At 43.6% G+C, this 18253-nt stretch overlaps 1 protein-coding gene across 5 annotated transcripts in view; it reads left to right on the top strand.

The window, feature by feature from the left end:
* The window catches only part of CCDC148 (coiled-coil domain containing 148), a 54880-nt gene that overhangs the window by 35058 nt on the left and 1569 nt on the right, over window positions 1-18253 (top strand). For all 5 annotated transcript variants that reach the window (XM_065637916.1, XM_065637915.1, XM_065637911.1 and 2 more), the window contains 4 exons: window positions 6478-6618; window positions 8829-8947; window positions 15083-15200; window positions 17760-17900. In XM_065637916.1, coding sequence (XP_065493988.1) covers window positions 6478-6618; window positions 8829-8947; window positions 15083-15200; window positions 17760-17900 — 519 coding nt within the window. The remainder of the gene's footprint in view (window positions 1-6477; window positions 6619-8828; window positions 8948-15082; window positions 15201-17759; window positions 17901-18253) is intronic.

Raw genomic sequence — 18253 nt, 5'->3', positions numbered from 1 at the left:
AGGGAAGGGACATCAGAGGATTTTCTTTTCATGCCTTGAGTTATGAGAAACACTACTGACTTTATCACAATTATTGGGAATTCTTGCTTAGAATTTGAATTCTAGCAGCTTATTATATCTGTGTAGCACAGGGTAGCCTGTGAAAGTACTGATCTGGAGCTCTGTGTAGTCATTCTGACACGGCTCCTCATGATCGTTTCCAGTCCTTTTGGTTTGCAGTGCATTTTTCCCGCAGGCTCCAAGGGCCAGTTTTACTCCTTGCATGACCCTCTCCACGCTGCCCCGTTGTCCCGTGTTCCCCTCCCCAGCTGGAAGGAGCTCGATGCCAACTCTCTGTGTCACCCAGGCAGCTGCAAGATCTGGTTGCAATCTGGTTATAATGTACACCAGTGCTGCTTAAAGAGCAAACCTCACATGGAGCTGTGTTACCATGTGCTGATTCAATGGGAATTCCCAAGGAAAGTATCTCAACAATTGTTTTGTCATTAAAAGACTTTTATCTGTAGCATTAAGTACATTGTAAATATTCGGATATTGCAGAGAAAGAACTAATTTATTACTTTAATTAGTTTGTAGTGTACTTTACATTATTGTAATGTGCAGTATTAAAATAACGAACAGAAAAGAGGTATGCGTGCATTCTGTTCAGCACAGCAATTTAATAATTCACTTGGCAAAAGCTCCTCTAATAATACATGAACTGTGAAATGTGTTTGAAATGCCAGTTGTAATTAAAAACTTTCAGAACTTAATGTTGGCAGTGCATGTACTGCTAAAATGTAAGCTGCTTTGTGAAACAGGCAAGAGGGGATCCAGTTTTCAGTCTATTTTCAATATTGGTTCAACTGCTAGTATTTTTTTTTAAACATTTAAACAGAACATTTGCTATTGACACAGTAAACCCTGCCCTTCTGATTTTGCACTCATGGGAATGAAAGAATGCAATCAAGAACAAATTATTTTTTTGTGTGGATCCTGTGGTCCCAGATTACTGCCTTAGTGAATCAGAATTATTGTTCAGGATGTTTTTTGTTGTTCTTCAGACCTGCACAAAACTACCTGTGGAGGAAAAAATGTGATGAATACAGTGGGTTTTCATGAAAAGTTTAAAGTGTAGAATGCTGGAAATTCAGTGTCAGAGGCAGTTTGCTGTATCCTTTGTTATTGTGAATTAAGATAGTCTCGCTTCTAGTTGTTGAACCTGTGGCCATATGGCCAGTGCACTGGTTGGGAATCTGTCCCTTCTGTCCCTGCCACCCGCTGGGACAACACTGAGATGTGCCCCGTGGAGGCCGCCTGGCCCCAAATACGTGGGGGCTGTGGGACCAGAACTGCCCTCTGGCAGAGAGATGTTTTAATGCTTGAATGTGGTTGAAAAAGTGAAGCATTTTGACATTTGAATCAGCTGTTTAATTCCTGGTTTTTTATATTTCTTACACAATGAAACACTTTAATTTCACTCAGCTCTGTTAAAAACATTCTATCCTATATGACTTGAACTCTTCATGTGGCATAATGCCAGCCTACTGAACGACATTTCATGAATATTTTGCAAACTGTGCTTTTCTGTTTTTTACTAGTTTTGGTGTTTTGTTTGTTTGTTTGTTTTCCCCAAAAATGAATCTATTTTTAAAGGGAGTGACTCCACTTTTGCCTTAATAAAAAGGCTGGATTCGATGAATGTGGGAAGGGGAGGTGTAATGTAAACTAACTTCATACGCTGCTTACAGAAAAAAGTAAATGGGTATTGTGGGAAGGTATAATACACTGAAACTTCTCTTCCTTCTGCCATTCTTGTTACCCATTTTCTTGATCAGCAATGGGCTCATGTATTTGAAAAAACTAACAAGATGAAAACGTAAAGCAGATTCTACGCACTGAGTAAATAGGTGTGCGCAGTGATTTAGGGCAGTGCAGGTAGCGTTGTACAAATAGTGGAGATAGCACTGAATTACCGGTATATCAGTTTTGTCTGAGGAACATGATTGCGTGATTCATGTTTTGTCAGCTGAGCAAAATTATCTATTTGATGCTTATTTGTGCTCCCTGGTTTGTATGAAAGCCATTGAAAATCCAGCTTGTGCCCCAGTATTGATTTCTCCTTGAATCACAAGGCTTTAACGCTAGAGCTACATGAAAACAGCTATGGGAAGTGATCATGCCGTGTCATGAAATTGCTGTGTAACATTTGCCATGCAAACCACTGCTAATCAAATGTATTAAGGAGGCTTGAGATGATTTGAGTCTAGATCAGTGTCTGTATCTGCTCACTGCCCTGTTGCTTGCTTTCCCGCAATCGGCTGTTGTCTTGACAGACTCCGCTGGGCTGGTTCTGTTCTCAACATCCATCTCCAGGCAGCAGCTCCCCTCAAGTACGAGTTAATTGCAACTTGTATTGACACCAGTTTAATGGACTCTCCACACTGACTTGTGGCTGCAGCCAACCAACTAAAAGATCCCTGGTTGGCAGGTAAACTAGGATCTAGTGAAGACCAGTAAAGGGTCAAGAGGGTCTGAGACGTGGAGGAGACTGAAGCCGTATCATGAGCCCACTTACCTTGGCATACACCTCATTACTGAAGAGAATTTGAAGGAGTTTGGAAGAGTTTGAGAGAGTTTGTTTAGATGGATTGTTCAGAGTTGTATTAATAACTAGCTGTTTTCATGAAGTAAGGCGCATTCTTCTGCTGGCACTTCCCTTGGAAGGTGCTTGCTTTGGGGTGCTGAGCAGCTATGGATTTCTTTGCCCACTTGCTGGAATTGTGACTCCCTTGTGTGGCTTGGAACTGACCCGTCTGTCCTTCCCCTGCACGAGACGGGCCCGGACCCGCTGGCCTCCTCTGCAGGATCCAGCTTACAAACCTCTGCTACGTAGCAAGTTTTTTGCCTAAGTCCTTGTTGATGCATTTTCATTCTTGCCAGGCTAAGCAAGCTGTTTAGATCCTGTCTAGAGCTGAATTTGTTACTGATGTCAGAACTATGGAAAACCCTGAAATAAAGGTCTGAATACATCTGTTCCCTCCGCTTGGCGGTTCCTCACCTTCAGTGGCTCTCTGCAGGACCTGGGATTGTTCAGACAGCTCTCCCAGGCAAGTGGGTTAGATCCTCTCACCTGCTGCCTTCCTGCACTGAGCTGCATCACAAGAACCCTAGCTTTGTGTGTTCCTCAAGAAAATGCATTTCTGTTGTGCATAAAATCATAGCTAAATGCCTGAGTCTTTTTCTTGGTAGTTGCTTAAGTCTTGCAGCATCTGCTTGTTGACTTGATGTTTTTAACTTGTGAACAAACTTATGGCCTAAATGGTCTTGAGAGGTCCCTTCCTGCCTCAGCTGCTCTGATTCTGGTTTCTGCAACCTGGAATAATTTTAACTATAAACATGGCTTCATGTTGCTTTTTGCAGAATAAAAAATTGAATGTGGATCTCCCACAGCCTGGGTAAGAGGGCTCAAGGTAGTTATGCTGTGGTATGGCAGTTTTAATTAATCAAGTCGTTAAAGGAAAATTTGGAAACTATTTGGAACATACTGCTTGAATTCGTTAAAGTATTTGGGATGACCCAAAGCGTGAAATTTGTAGAGGGGAAAACTACTACTTAGCAAAAATTATTGCCCAGTACTTCTTTTAATAACCTGTTTTGAGGAAATTAAGGTAAGTGCTTCATATGCATTCTATTCAGGTGGGACCAGTCATATTCAATTCTATTTTCTGAAAAAATGAAGTGATTTAATGAGGATGCTTAGAGCTATTTATATTACAGTACTTAGGTATAAGGGTTATTTTTGTTAACATGTCACCTCTAGTTAACATAAAGTCGGGGGGTGGGAGAACAGGTTTTGTGCGTCCCACGAATGCTCAGTGTGCTCCCCAGGTCTGGCAGGGAGGTACCAGACCTGTGACTGGCAGGTTAAATGATTCGGGGGGCTGGGGGTGGTGTGTGCTTTTTTCTTTTTAGGAGTGAAAAGATAGTTTTACCACTGCTAAAGAAGCTCTACCGAATATGTCTTTCATTACCAATTTTTTTATTATTATGGAATTGCGATCCCGTTAAGGGAACACTTTCAAAATTCTGAGGAGAAAGATCATATATGAAGAGTAACATCTGTGTGAAGGAACACTGCAGTAACGCTTTCCATTTTTCTTTCCATACTGTATAAGTTTGAATTCTAGCTTGAAATAATTTTGTAAGAATAGCTAAAAAAAACCCAGCTGTTTCTATGCTGTCTGCCATTGCATTACTGCACACTCGAATACAAATGGACAAGTGCCATTTGCATGTATGTATCCTAATTAATCCCTCTTGCGTATTTCAAGCATCCATGCCCAACTGCAGTTTCCATGTTTGTAAACCATAGCAAACCATTCCACTACAGTTTTTGACATTCACTCTGTGCCATTAATCCTTGCTGGCATAGACAAACTTACCCAGTTTCTACCTCAGTGGCCCATAAAATCATTAGCAGCATTGTCCAGGTGAGGTGAAGAGGGAGGGAAGCAGAGAGGTTTGGGTTTTCGGGATCTTGTGCCTTTTTCTCCTGGCTGCCTATGTTTTCCTAGTTGCAAGGATAAGTTTTGACTTGGGCCTTTGCTCTTCTCCTGTAAAACATCTAATTGGCAAAGACGGCTATTTCCTAGCTGCCTTTTTTTCTAGAAAGGACATTTCATAAGGTGCAACACAGTTATGAACAGGCCTCCACTGAGAATTAGTTACAAAAATGGAAGAAAATAGGTTAAAAATAGTTTAATGCCCAGCTAAATCATAATTCTTCACTTTGGAGATAGAGTTGAAACTGGGAAAAGTTGTGTGTGTTCTGAGAGAATAACAGCATAAATGGAAGTTGCCTGAAGAACCTTGAAACTCCTTAGTTTTTATTAAAACATGAAAACACACCAGTTAATGCTTATGCTTGACTGTGGTAGCTAACTGCAGTGAACTTTTGAAGATTAACTCAGGTTGCAGGAGGCAAAAGTAGCTGTTGGTTTGTCTGTGTAAAAGTGGCATTCATTGCAGGCAGAGTTTCTCTAACAAGTTATCTGTAAATATTTTAATAGAGAGTTTAATTTTACAACCACTGTAAAATTTCATGTTGTTTTCAAGCTATTAATTTGCCTGTGCTACATGAAAACTCACAGCAGTGTTCAGTCTGTTGGGGCACTTTGCAACGAACAAAATAAAATTGCTATTTAAGCAAAGAAAGGGGGCAAACACGGCATCACTCGGAGATGCCACTCACCGAGAACTCGGACCACAGGGAGCGCCGGGTTTCTGAACCAAAATCTTTCACAAGCACAGAACAGAAGAATTAGAGGCTGTGTGCACAGCTAGTGAAATGCGGTAGAGGTGAAAAAAAAGAAGTATTTTAATATCTTGGTATTAAAGCACTTACTGTAGTACAGAAAAATAGATGAAAAATGGCTGCAACGCTTGTTCCTTTGAGGAGCACAGAGTTCTGTTAGTGCTTGACAAATCCATTGCAAAAAGAGCTGGCAGGCCAACAAAGAGGGGACATGGTTAATCCTGTTGGGAGCAGCGTGAAGCAGCCGAGCGCCCCGCTGCTCCTGACAGCAGCGGCGTGCGCCGGGATCGGCGTGCGCCGGGATCCCGTGCGCCGGGAACGGCGTGCGCCGGGATCCCGTGCGCCGGGATCCTGTGCGCCGGGAACGGCGTGCACCGGGATTGGCGTGCGCCGGGATCCTGTGCGCCGGGATCCCGTGGATCCGCGCCGGCCGGGAACAGTGCGCTCCAGAACAATGAGCGCAAGTCACTGCCCGTCACCAGCTACCGAGGACTTGTGGTCGTGTTTAACCAATACCGTGTGGCAGGAATACGGCACAGATGGATTTTGGCACGTTGGGCTCAGTGATCCGTGCCGTCCCAGACACATTCTGTTGGGAATGGTGCCGGCCCTGTGACAAGAGGAGCCACGGGGCTGGGCCCTGCCCGGCATCTGCCCACCCTTGGCCAGTGCCTCTGTCCCCAGACGGGTGACAGGGACCCTTGGCTAACTTTGCACAGTTCAAAAGGTGAAGTCTCTGTCGCTGGAGTCTGTGGAGTTCCATGGGTCCTGGCTGGAAGTGACGTGCTGTTGCAGAAACGTCCAAGTCGATGGATGTGAGCAGACTCTGGGTTGGCAGAGCTGGCCTCTGTTAGTTCACAGGTTCATCAAAGGATTTTACATGTATTGAAAGTCTAAGCACTGAAGAAGAATTTACAGTCTGATGTTACTGAAACTTTTTTGGCAATTTTGCCTAAAATCTTTTCCATATAAGATTTTATTGCATGTTATGCCAGTCAGGTGTGAATTGCACATTAACATGCAGAAAGGTGGTGCTTGCTAAATGATTATGTATTGCTGATAGGATTACAAATCGTAGTTTGTAAATGGATTACATGGGTGTCCTTCCCAGTCTGGGTTTGGCAGGGTCTCGGTACGACACACGTCTGCTGCGGGACTGTCTTCTCACCCGTTTCGTGCAGGTTCTCCAGTGGAAGGCGCAGCAGGAGGAGGCTGCAAGACTAGAGGCTGCTGGAGCTGCCAGGAGGAAAGAAGAGCAAGATGAGGAAGAGAGGCTTCAGAAAGAGCAGGAGATGATTCGCAGAGCTCAGGAGAAAGAGAAAGTATGAGAAATTTTTATACATTTTTGCATACATTCATGTGTACAACTGCCTTTAAAATCTTTAACTGATCTCACTACCTTATATTCTTGTAAAGTATTAAGTATTAGTATAGAGATGAGCAAATGGTTAGTTGAGCCTTGCTGCTGGCCGTTTTAGCTTTAAAGCTGCCTGCTCTTACACACCAGCTATGGTACTCCATTACATTTGTCAAAAAAAAAAAAGGTGTACGCAAGAGTATGTCACTGTCTCCCTGTCACAAAACATCTGTGCAGAGGCACTACTGGATTTCTAGTGCTTACAGATTTCTGCTTTTCAGCAGTGTGGCACAGCCGCTGCAGGCTCCAGCGCTGCAGTTCAGTGTGCTGCAATGCAGCAAATGAGCCCCTCGGTGAGCCGCCGCCAGCCGCTTCAGGGGATCGGAAGTCTAGCTTAGATCATTCTAAGGGCTTACCTGGTGACTATTTGGGAAATGGCTTTGAGGCATAAGTCTAAACTTCAACTTAATAGAAAATCAGAAATCTGCTATAGTGAATGTAATGCTTGTAGAAAATCAAGCTGTGTCACATACATATTTGCTACTTGGGTTGTGAGAAACTTTGCTGCTTTTCTGCTTGCTGCAGCTTGTTCCGCTTGTTGGTCTGAACTCACACTGTGTTCCTGGGGCAGGGGGAAGGGAGGGGGCTCAGTGGGGCTGTGTGACCAGTCCACCACCAGCGTTGCTTTTACATGCGAATGCTTTGGCTGTGCAAACTTTCTGCTTTTCTCTGGCCTATGTGTAACGTCTATATAGAACCGTTCTCTGCCTATGCACAGATGGAATTGCAGCTGTTGGAGGTCAGGAGTCAGATGTTTCATCTGAGTATATTACATCTAAAAAGGGCTGCAGTGATTTTCTTCTTAAGGCAGCATGAAGGTGATTGTGAGAGCCATCTGAGTGAGCCAGCGTGCACGCAGGTGGCCGAGAGGCCACCAGCATCCTGGCTGGTGCCAGCCCTGGTGTGGCCAGCAGGCCCAGGGCCGTGACCGGCCTGTGCTGGGCACCGGGGAGGCCAAATCCTGGGGGCAGTTCTGGGCCCCTCACACCAGGAAAGGCCTTGAGGTGCTGGAGCGAGTTGAGAGAAGGGAACGGAGCTGGTGAGGGGCTGGAGCACAAGGGTGATGGGAGCGGCTGAGGGAGCTGGGGGTTCAGCTGAGAACAGGAGCTGAGGGGAGACCTTCTGATCTCTGACCTGCCTGAAAGGAGCTTGGAGCCAGGGGGGGTCGGGCTCTGCTCCCCAGGAACAAGCGCCAGGACCAGAGGAAACGGCCTCAAGTTGCGCCAGGGGAGGTTGAGGTTGGATCTTGGAACAATTTCTTCCCCAAAGGGCTGTGGGGCATTGGAACAGGCTGCCCAGGGCAGTGCTGGAGTCACCATCCCTGGAGGGGCTGGACAGACGGACATGAGGTTCTCAGGGACATGGGGTAGTGGTGGACTTGGCAAGTGCTACGTTAACAATTGGACTTGATGACCTTAAAGGTCTTTTCCAACCTAAATGAAGGGCTGGGAATTACAAGCTTGCTGCAAATTCCACAACTTGTCTTTGAAGAACTGTCCTGGTTTTAGGAACACAGTCCTGTACAATTTTTTTAAATGAAGAATTTGGAATTTCACTTCAGCAATATTTTTCTTAAAACTCAGTTCCTCATTTTGCATCCAAAGCCCCTCATCTTTCCAGATAAGCTTCCCTGCTCAGGTCTCACCTTCTTGCTCTGACCCTTTCTTTCTCACTCAGCTTTGGGAAGCTCCAGACTCACACGCGGCCACTCACCCTCTGCCTCCCCCCGGCTCCCCACCGCACGGGACGAGGGGCGCGGATCCAGCGGCTGGGCTGACCCGGACCCTTCAGCTCCAGGAGCGTTCGCTCCCTTGAGCAGCACAGCTGAAGGTTTTGGTGGCAGAGCAGGAGAGCGAGGAGCAAATCAATGTGGTGATCTTTAGTCGGCAGAGTTGGAACCTATATTCAAAGTAGTGCCTGCAGTCTGATTTTACTCTTTCTGTTGTTCTCCTAGCAAACCTTTTGTTAGCCCATACTCTTCTGAAATATGAATTTTATTCTAAAAAGATCAAACTTGGATTTTCTTTAATGCTTTTCTTACTTTATTTGTTCTCTCACTGTCTTGGCTTGTGAGTGATTGGGGTTTTTTGTTTACTGTATTTGTTCAAACTCTAGGTGAAAAAGTACTGGGCTGAGAAACAGCGCAAGTGGCAAGAACAGGAAGAGAAAGATCTACGACGTCTGGAGGAATTCAGAAAATTAATGGCTGAACAAGCAGTTAAAGACAGAGAACGGTAAAAGAAATTAAATGTGAATACCTATAGTACCAGTAGGAACTTCTTATAATCAACTTTCTAAATTAGAATAAATTGAGATAAGTTTGTTGTGGTTTTTTTTTTTTTTTAATTCCTGTTTCACAGTTACCCCAGTCTATACACCGTGATTGTGTCATGGTTGTATCCTGGGTGTAATTTTTTTGTTAGTTTGAATTAATTCATATCCATCAAAGTGTTAAACCTTTGTAAGTGCTGAACTTACTTTGTAAGTGCTGAGTTGTAATCATGATAGGGTACACACATTAAAACCAGCTCCTTTTGTGATTTTTTTGATTGTAGCTTGATAATAAGACCTTCTACATTTCCACTTTGCAAAATTATTTATAATTAGGTTTGTTTTGTTTGAGAGGCAAGTGAGAGGAGCACATTAAGCACTAAACAGCCTCAAAGATATTTACTATTCTTTTAGAGGGTCTTAAACTGTGTATGTAGTTGTCGATGCTGTTCACCTGTTGGATGTAATTTAGAAGTTCAGCCTGTTACATTTGAATCCTTGCCAAGTCTTCGTTGCAGAATATGCCCTCTAATGACCTGTTGAACAAATACTTTATTTCATAGAGGAAATCCTCTCTCACAGAGGAGCATAAAAACCCTGTATGTGGTCTGGTTCTAATTGCTCTCATATCGCAGGCTTACTTTTTTACATGGAGGGAGCCACCAAATTGCATGGACCAGAAACGTAATTAAGATAGGGTTAAAGTACCATTGGCATTAGAATATGAAACTTGGTCTTAAGCATTCTGTGGGAAAGAGTACTTTGAATGTGATTTTGTTCCGACACCTTGCTGACAGCTCAACTTAAATGTCTGTATCCTTATGCTACAAATATATTTATACCTTTCCTTAAACATACCTGCAATGATCTTAGCACATAGCAAAAGAAACACATACTTGAATTACTGAGTTTTCAGCATAACTGATCAGGGAAAAAATGGTTTTACTTTAAACCTGTGTACAGCACTATGCCACATTGCAGAATAGAAGGTGAGGAAATGGCACAGTTCATTGAGGAGTACATGAAGGAAATAATCACACCTTCGGGCTATTATGAATCAAAAGTCGGTAAATGCTTAGCATTATGCTTCCCGGAATTGGCATACTGTACAAAATAACACAGTTTAAAGAAAAATGCTTACTGTTTGTGGAGATTAATAATTCTTTGAAATTACTTAATGCTTTTCATCTTCAAAGCCTTCAGAAACATTAATCACAGAAGGGCAGAGAGATGTTACTGTTATTAGGCACTGTAGTGCGACACGTCTGGCTTAGGGCATTTTAGAGCCCGTCCTGTGCTGAGCCGAGGAGCCGCCGGCAGGATGATCTCACAGCACAGCTGCCAGCCTGCAGAAACCAACAGCGTTCGCTCTTCTTCCGCCACTGCCGCACATGAACTGGTTTGAGCCTTTGCAGAAGTGATCATGAAAGATGGATCAGGCCGGTACCGCAGTTCTGATCTGACACATTTTCAAGCTTTTTTGGGAAAGGAAAAGGTTTTTGGATTGTGAGCTGACTGACTATTCCAAGAACAAGATATAGCCTAGATATAGTGCATAGAGTTTCTAATAGGTACAGTAAGACATTAAAAAATGGTCTGCTATTATCCTGATTTGCTTTTAAAACGAATTTAAAATTAAGTAATCATGTTTATAAAAAAGAAATTTGTTATCGCAGGGTCACTGTGGTGCTCTATTTATTCAGGTCTCACGTGGTAATTGCAAGATGCTGAGTAGCCGGAGCTGTGACCATATCAAAGAAAAGGACTAAAGGCACCTGAAAGCGGATGTAGAATTTCAAGGGACTAAGTCCAAATTTGCTTTCTACAGCTCTTCTGCTTAGTGACTGTCTGACAGTGAGGACATTTAACTGACAGGACATTTCATTTTTTGGCCTGGAAGTCCGCGGGTAGCTGCAGTTTTATGTTGCGTGTGTCTCAGAACTGCCTCAGAACTGCCAGCACTTGCCTGAACCCCAGTGGGGTGAAGTTGTGCAAGTTCCATAGATGTTAATCAAATGAAAGATGATGAGAGTAGCGACTTCAACATAAAATTCTGAATGCTGTCTGCATTCAGAAACATGGCAGAGGAGAAAAGGATTGTGCTGTGATTTCTGCTCCAAGCACAATATCTATTCTATATTATTTTTTTTAATCTAAGTCATTTCATGCAAAATTTCATACAAAGGTTGAAAAACTGTTTTTAAAAAAGGATGGAGGCTGGGGTAAGAACCTAAATCTGTCAAGATTCTGAAAAATGCCCCAACAAGTAGGCAAAAATCAGACTTCTTTTTTGGTTTCTTCTACTCCCATTCATTTTGTATTGTTTGCTGATAGCGATCCCGCTGTTAAAACAGGGGTGGAGATGCCCTTACCTAGACTATTGTACATTCTAACTGTGATAATTGCTGATAATGCAGAAAATACAGATTTAAACTATTCAGGCTAAGAACCCGAGACTAAAACTGCCTGGATAAGATTACTTGTTACTGCTGTGTATCATAAAAAGTCTGGGCTGGCCACATTTGAAAAGGAAAGCAGAGAGTTCTGATCCTCCTTTTCAATATAAATGAAAGGTTTGATAGGTGAGAGCTGCAGGGAGAGGAATGCTCCAGAAGCACAGCGGGTGCTGGGTGCTGGGTGAGCGCTCTCCTTCCCGCGCTGATCGCACTGACCCCGCTGAGCCGGGCTGGCTGGGGGACAGCGCAGGCTCAGGACTGAGTGCTGGCGAGACAGGAATACCTGTGGCCACAGCCCCGTGCAAGCAGAGCTGCGGGTGATGTACGGCCACTGCGGGCTCAGAGGTGAGCGCTGGCACGATGTGTGTGCAAGCAGAGCTGTGGGTGATGTACAGCCACTGCGGGCTCAGAGGTGAGCGCTGGCACGATGTGTGTGCAAGCAGAGCTGTGGGTGATGTACGGCCACTGCGGGCTCAGAGGTGAGCGCTGGCACAACACGTGTGCAAGGAGAGCTGTGGGTGATGTACGGCCACTGCGGGCTCAGAGGTGAGCGCTGGCACAACACGTGTGCAAGCAGAGCTGTGGGTGATGTGTGGCCACCGCAGCAGGGCCTCCATACGCACATAGGATCACACCCCTGGCTGTTCCCTATGGCTGAAGTTAGGGCTACGCACCTGTGTCTTTAGGACACTGAATTGCAAGCTCTCTTCTAATGTGGTATCAAGAATGAGAAACTGCATTTAAGTCTTACTGTGCTTCAAGAATTAGCTGCCAAAAGGGCACGCGTTTGGCTGTTGCCAGCAGTCTGCTTCTCCCTTTTCTAATCCATGCAGTGAGTTGCAGTCAGGTTCTCCATCAGGTCCCGCAGGTACGGACCAGATTGAATATATATAAACAATTCTAAAATAATATTTCCCCCACCTCTCCCAAGTAACACATTTTGCATTAATGTTGCAGAGTGAGAATTAAACTGGCATGAAATTGTGCAACTATTTTCCTCCCTACCTGTGAGGAATGGATTGGTGCGGCCCCGCTCCCCAGCGAGGGGAACGTCTGCAGCCGCACAGCTGCCAGCGCTGGCCCGCGGTTCGGCAGGAGGAGAGGATGGATCCTTGCAAGGGTTTTATCCGCCTCCTGCGCTGGTGACATTGTGCGCACCGGTGCACAGCTGGGAACACAAGCAGACCTTCTTAGCCACTGCTGTTTGGATGAGATTCAGTCAACTGACAGCGAGAACAGGATAAGTTGTGATATAGGGGAAAAAAACCCCTATGTCATAACCCATTTTTTTAGTGTTTTGCTAAAGCTTTCATAACAAACATAGTAATTCATTATTTCCTATTGAATATTTATGAGATGGTGTCTGAAAGCAAGAGTTTTAATGAAATTATGCTTGTCAAAAATTACATAAGTGTGTACCCACATTACTTCAAAAAAGTAGCTTTACTGAAACTAATCAGCTAAGCTCATTTTTTCAGCTGGTGATTCAGTAAAATTGTTACTTACTGTGGTACTTAAAGTCAAAATCGAGTATTAAGACATTTTAATTTAAAGCTTTTCTATAAAATTTGCTTTGAAGAAATAGTAGCTAAAATAGTACTAAGTATAAGAGGGTGAAAGAAAACTAACAACTTTATTTGTATGAGGACACTGTGAAACCAAGGCTCAAGTAAACATTTAAAGCCAAGTATAAAAATATTGGAAGAATGTTCCAAATTCGGAACACAATGTACAGCTGCATGTGTATTTACAAGGTTCTCTGCCTGCCCCAAGTGTAGATTTCATGCCCTCTGACAGCGAAACTTGATCTTTGTTAATACTGGCCTTGGCCTCTCCAGATGGGCAAGATGAGACCTGGGGACAAGTCATGCAAACAGGAACTGCCTTCCCAGGAGCACCAACTGCTGCTGGAGGTGCCGCGTGCTCGCTGTGCCGGGCTGCCCGTGCTCACACCGCTTACAGCCACACCAACTGCTGCTGGAGGTGCCGCGTCCTCGCTGTGCCGGGCTGCCCGTGCTCACACCGCTTACAGCCACACCAACTGCTGCTGGAGGTGCCGCGTCCTCGCTGTGCCGGGCTGCCCGTGCTCACACCGCTTACAGCCACGCCAGCTGCTGCTGGAGGTGCCGCGTCCTCGCTGTGCCGGGCTGTCCGTGCTCACAGCGCTTACAGCCACACGTGCTCACACCGGGGCTGGAAATGCCAGAAATGTTCCCATTGCCAATACTTTGCTTTCCAATGTACAGGGAAACTTCTGCAGCAGAGACAAAGCATTTGAACTCAGAGCTGTATGAGTGCCCCTCCATTTTCCTTCTTGGCAATTTATAGAAGTTTTCAGGGTACTGAGTTTCATATTTGATAACACTGGAGTATTTTAGAACAGGTATCATAGCAGTCAGCTCAAGCAGAGTGAAAGGTTTTCAATAGGATATATTTTTTTGTAATTTTTCATAAAAATATGAGTATCTCCTTTTTATTTTCCTTCCCATAAAAAGCTGGTCATGCTTTGTCCCTGGAGCAGAGTTCCCTCTGGAGATCACTGCTGCAGGCGTTCATCTGCCGGGCTGCGGAGGCTGCACTGAGGAGCTGCAGGCGCCTCTGGGGCATCCCCAGGCACTTTGTTCCACTCTTGGGACGCGTTTGTTTGCCGAGATAATTGTTATTGCATTGTTGATGCAGGGGTCTTTTCCAGCTGCCAACATACCTGTACGTTTAACTCTGATTTTGCAGCTTATAGCACAAGTTATATAGTCCTTTGAGCTTACTAAAATTTTGAGAGTAGGAAAATAAAAATACATGTTTCATTGTAGTTGAAGCAGCTCTTCCTTCTCCATTTCTCTAAAGGCAAGTTAAAACGTGAAGGGCAAAAGAAGGACAATTGTCTGAATGCAAAGCATGGCGAGGGCAGTCCCTGTGTGAGGACTCAAAGTGACTCAGCAAAGACCAGCCCGCAGCTTCCAGAGAAAGGGTTTGGCGGTGGAGCGAGGGGTGCTGCAGATACGGTCATGGTGGTGCTGTTGGGGCTGCAAAAACCCACGGTGAAAGGCTGACCAGCAAAAATAACGCTGGAGGGCAAATTCCAGGGTTATTTGTGCTAACCTCCTGGGTTTTCCTTTTGAAAAGTTTTCTTGCCTTTTCCAGAAAGACGCTTGGGAGTGATGTGTTTCTTATAATGGAAAGAGTTATAGGAAAGAGTTCTCCTGCCATACACAGATGTCAGGGAACAGATGTCAGACATGTCTTTGCCTCTTCTTGGCAAAGAAAATTGGGGGAATAAAAGAGTAACAAGGCTATATAAAGCATGCTAGAGAAAGTCTGCATGCTAGAAATGAGATCTGAAAGGTTAGCCAAGTTGTTTAAAAAAACCAACAATGACCAAAAAAGAAAAAAACCAAACAAATAACAAATACAACTCCCCAACCCCCAATTTCCCAAAAACTCCAGATCAAAAAACTAACAAAAATAACACATTGAAATGAAAAAGCATTTTTGGCATTTTTCAGGTGTTTTGATGAACCACCGTGTTGTTATTAAGTAGATACAGAAACCATCAGACTAGATTTCAAACTGACATATCATAACAGAAATGTAAAATTACACTTGACTAATGTTTTTTCCATTTGTATGTGTGCTGGTCTGCAGGGTCAAGTTTAGACAAGCGTTACTAGAAAAACGATTGCTGCAGAAAAAGGAACTGGCCCTTCAAGAAGCCCGTGAAGAAGAGGAAAAAGAGAAATGTCTTGAGGCGCTCCGACAACAGGTGGGGTTATCTCCTGTAGAGCATTTTCATGTACAGTAATGACAAAAACACATGCTGGCATATTATGTGAAAGACAGAAAGAACAATCTAGCAAAAGCAAATAAATGAAGAAGTTAAAATGCACTTTTGGTCCGACTTTAACAGTAATTCTGTCATGTTATAAATCTTATGTGCTTTATAACTCTGACAACAGGAACATTATGATGTTAAATTGCACTGTAGAAGCTGTTGAGATCTGAAAGTAGACAGATACTATTTTTTCTGGGCTGGATGTGACTTCCTTTTTTTTATTTTTAATAATCTTAAGTCTGCCTTGAGTCTTAGGCAAGATTTATGAGTAATTTAAATTCTTTTTAAATTCTGAAAACGTACAGACCTTGGACAACTTTTCCTCAGAGAGGGATTTAACTCTCCATGAAACTTTTGCATGTTATTTTAAAAAGGACATCCCAGAAAATGCTTGTTAATGTTTGTCATAATAAATGTAGTGGTTTTTTTTTTTTCCTAGTGCTGACTTCTGAAGGAGTAATTTCACCCTCATTTATATTTTTCTATCTTATCTCCTTGTTTTTTCCTCCAAAGATTAAAAGCAAAAATCTGGAGTTCATGTTCTTTACAGTCCAGGAACTGCAGCCTAAATCTGCAGCTAAAGCAAAACAAGGGAGGGGAGCAAAGCTGCTCCTCAAATCCTTTTGATTTGAAGTAATTTAAATGGCATTAGTGCAGCAGCTTTCTGCCCAGGACTGCCCATGGTTAGAAGTGCGGTATTTGAAGCAGCCTTGAGCTCACCTTCAGCACGTCCCTCGGTTCAGGATGAACCCCTGGCCTGCGTGCACCCAGTGACGTTGGTCCTTGGTCCCTCGCGGACTGTTTGTGGCCTTGTGATGCTCACCCTTCAGCAGCTGGGTGTGCGGTCGGGAAGCAAGAAAAATGTGACGGGGTCAAATATTCTGAGCCACCTTCTGTGGAGAGCTGAGCATCACAGCAATAAATAAACCTGAGGGATCACCGGGCTGTTATTTCAGTCATTTTTCAACTGCTGAACTCAGGCTTGTTTCCAGTCAATAATGCTTTATTTTTAATAACCTGGTTCAATTAAATATTTTGCAATATTAACAGTGTTATTTTAGGTTGTCAATGTTTTTTTAATAATAACTCTGTTACATCTTTTCTAAGTTACTGGTTGAATTGCATTATCTTTTGTGTTGGATTTAACAAGAGAGTCTTGATCTGTTGATCTTTTCTGACCCACCCAATTCTCTTATCAAAGCAGAAAAAGCTTCTAGAATGGCCTTTGACCAGGATGGTAGAGGTCTCACTTCATTACATTTTGCTAACTAATATTTATTCTTTGTGCTTCACACTAATGAAATATTGCTTCATAAAACATGCCCCTTGGTTGTATGTGGAAAAACAAAAAGGATCTTTACTGCAGTCATCCAGTCTGTATATTTTGACAGCCTGTAAATACAAAGATGACATTTTATTAAAGAGATGGAAAAAAATGTTATCGTACACAATTTTAGGTATTTTTTCTGTATTTAGCCATTCAGGTGGTGTCCTGACTTTGGTTATTTTGCTCATGCATCTTTCTGTATTTACCAAAGTATCGTTAGCCAATATCTGGAAATATTAACACAAAGGAAATAAGCAATGAAGAAAGATTGGCTCTTTCACAATATAGTGTCTGAGAGAATCTAGATACTGATCTACCCATGGGAAATTAGACAGTTAAAACTGATGGGCTTAAGAAAAAAACGAAAGAATTATGTTGTTTGTGGCATATCACTCAGTGTTGTTGGCCATGACTCTCTAAAAATTGTGCACGACTTATCTGAACACCTTGAAAAAGAGGAAAATTTGGACTTCCAGGAATTGTGGGTGTTGCTAAATCATGCGTGTGCTGGTGGTTCCTTTGGTCACTGGTGCTGAGCGTCAGAGCTCGTGTGGGTGTCTCCTCGAGAGCCGAGATGCGGCCGCGTCTCCCCGGAGCATCCTGGCTGCACCGGGACCAGAGGCCGCTGCGTGTGTGGAGCAGCGCACGTGGGCTCGGGAACTGCTGCTTGTGGAGCCTAAAGCTGCACCTAAACTCATTTCCTAGCAGGGCTATGACGAGCTCAGCTCTCTCGTCGTGGAAATGCCATCCAGTTTTCAAGTTTGTTTTCAAGGACTGACAATCGCGTTCACAATATGCTGTTCTGTGCTAAGCCTGCCCATGTAGCAGGTGATTCTCCACTTTACAGCGGTTTTGGGCATGCACGGGGCTATAGTAAGTCTGGCCAATTAGATTGTCTCCATTGGGAAACAGGAAAAAAAATCTCCCTGATTGTTATTCTCAGTCAAAATGGTTTTACTCTGGATTCAAGTTATAGGCTTTACAACTTTTATATATGGATACAAGGTGGCTTAAGACAACTTTAGAAATTTTTAAACCAGGTAAATGATTATGTTCTCAAAGGACATCTTATTGATAATAACTTTTCGCACCTTAGGTCTACATAGATAGCGTAGTTGTTAGGTTACATGGAGTAATTGTTATTTTCATATCCTGTATTTTAGGTCGCCATTGTTGCAAAGTTAGATCCAGCGAGAGCAGTGGCTGATACGGTGGCATCTAGAGCTCGGATGGGCATCGGAGCCAAAGAAGAGTTTGATCTTCAGAAGCCGCTGTTTAAGTTGCACACATACAGTGAACAGCAGGTAATTGTATTCATGCTGTATAGTTTATTGTATGCACATACATTTTAATAGCAATATATGATAGTAATGTCAAAAATATATCCTAAACAGCAATATTAACAATAGAACATAGAATATAATGCGTGTAAAAATAAAAACATTAGGAGTAATAGGTGGGGTAATCTCTCCGACACAATGCAGATGCGGGAGGAGCACAGGAGGGGACACAAAGGTCCCTCCATCCCAGAGCAGGAGTCCTGGGCTCCCTGAGCAGCGTCTCCCATTCCGCTGTGCAGAGAGCATCCTCCTGTGCTCACTGGGCGTGTCGACTGATCTGTTTGCTGTTCTTCCAGTTCAAAACTCACCCTTTCACT

This window comes from Caloenas nicobarica, chromosome 6 (assembly GCF_036013445.1).
Source record: "Caloenas nicobarica isolate bCalNic1 chromosome 6, bCalNic1.hap1, whole genome shotgun sequence".
Lineage (NCBI taxonomy): Eukaryota > Metazoa > Chordata > Aves > Columbiformes > Columbidae > Caloenas > Caloenas nicobarica.
The sequence above is the reverse complement of the archived record's forward strand: the minus strand, read 5'-3'. Positions and strand labels throughout refer to the sequence as shown.